Source organism: Sinocyclocheilus grahami, unplaced genomic scaffold (genome assembly GCF_001515645.1).
Source record: "Sinocyclocheilus grahami isolate Dianchi unplaced genomic scaffold, SAMN03320097.WGS_v1.1 scaffold10426.1, whole genome shotgun sequence".
Classification (NCBI taxonomy): Eukaryota; Metazoa; Chordata; class Actinopteri; order Cypriniformes; family Cyprinidae; genus Sinocyclocheilus; species Sinocyclocheilus grahami.
The window spans coordinates 2,011-2,834 of record NW_015513223.1 but is presented as its reverse complement, the minus strand read 5'-3'; the positions used below and the strand labels follow the sequence as shown (position 1 = coordinate 2,834).

General features: G+C 39.6%; 1 protein-coding gene across 1 annotated transcript in view; it reads right to left on the bottom strand.

The window, feature by feature from the left end:
- LOC107578474 (ras GTPase-activating protein-binding protein 2-like) overlaps positions 1-824 on the bottom strand; it is a gene marked incomplete at its 5' end in the record, with an annotated part of 5,434 nt that extends 4,610 nt beyond the window's left edge. The window contains 2 exons of the mRNA XM_016264426.1: positions 492-668; positions 756-824. Of these exons, the coding sequence (XP_016119912.1) occupies positions 492-668; positions 756-824 (246 nt within the window). The remainder of the gene's footprint in view (positions 1-491; positions 669-755) is intronic.

Below are 824 nucleotides of genomic sequence, written 5' to 3'. Positions count from 1 at the left end.
GATCCCATTTACTTTATCACAAATTACTGGTCTGGTGGTGAACAATTCATCAGTGTTAAACGAAAGAAAACATCTGACTTCGCAATCTTAAGATAAAATCTATTTTTTTTCCCCCTCTCTGGCATTCCTTCAGCTGACGTTAGTTTGACTTCCTTAACCAAGTCTAGAGCTATAGGCGATGAAGGCATGCCTAGATTTTTTTATTTTTCTCATTCACTGTTCAATTTCTCTCTGAAATACAGCACTATACTTAAGTTGACTGCGACTTTAAAATTCTTTGATGACTGAGTATTGTTTCCATTAAAACAAAATGCCTATCAACTCATATTGACTTTTTCCACTTTGCAGGTCTTTGAATTCAGGCTTTGCTCAAATGCAACCACGCATTTAAAATGATTTACGCCTGCATTGGCATATGTTCAGAGACAAGTTTAATTCACCCGAGGTCATGTTGACATTTTAAACTGATAACATTTATGACAAAATGTTCATACCTCAGGTGCCAGAACAAATGTCTGCATGAACTTCCTCATGGGCTGCATGTTATTGGACAGCTCCCCCAACACTTGCACCACCACTCCCTCGTTCAGGGTGGCGTGAGCATCGACATGCCTGATCTTAGTGTGACAATCACGGAAGCTCAGCGCCATCACCTTCTTATGGATTTCCTGTTCAGAAAGAAAAATATTACATTGAGCTACTGAACCGAATCATAAACGGCATTAAGAATTCACAACACTTGTATTAAAACTCACAGACTGCCCATAGACCGCTTCAGTTGGTTTGCCATTATTGTCCAGACCACCGTGTACATAAGACGAGTT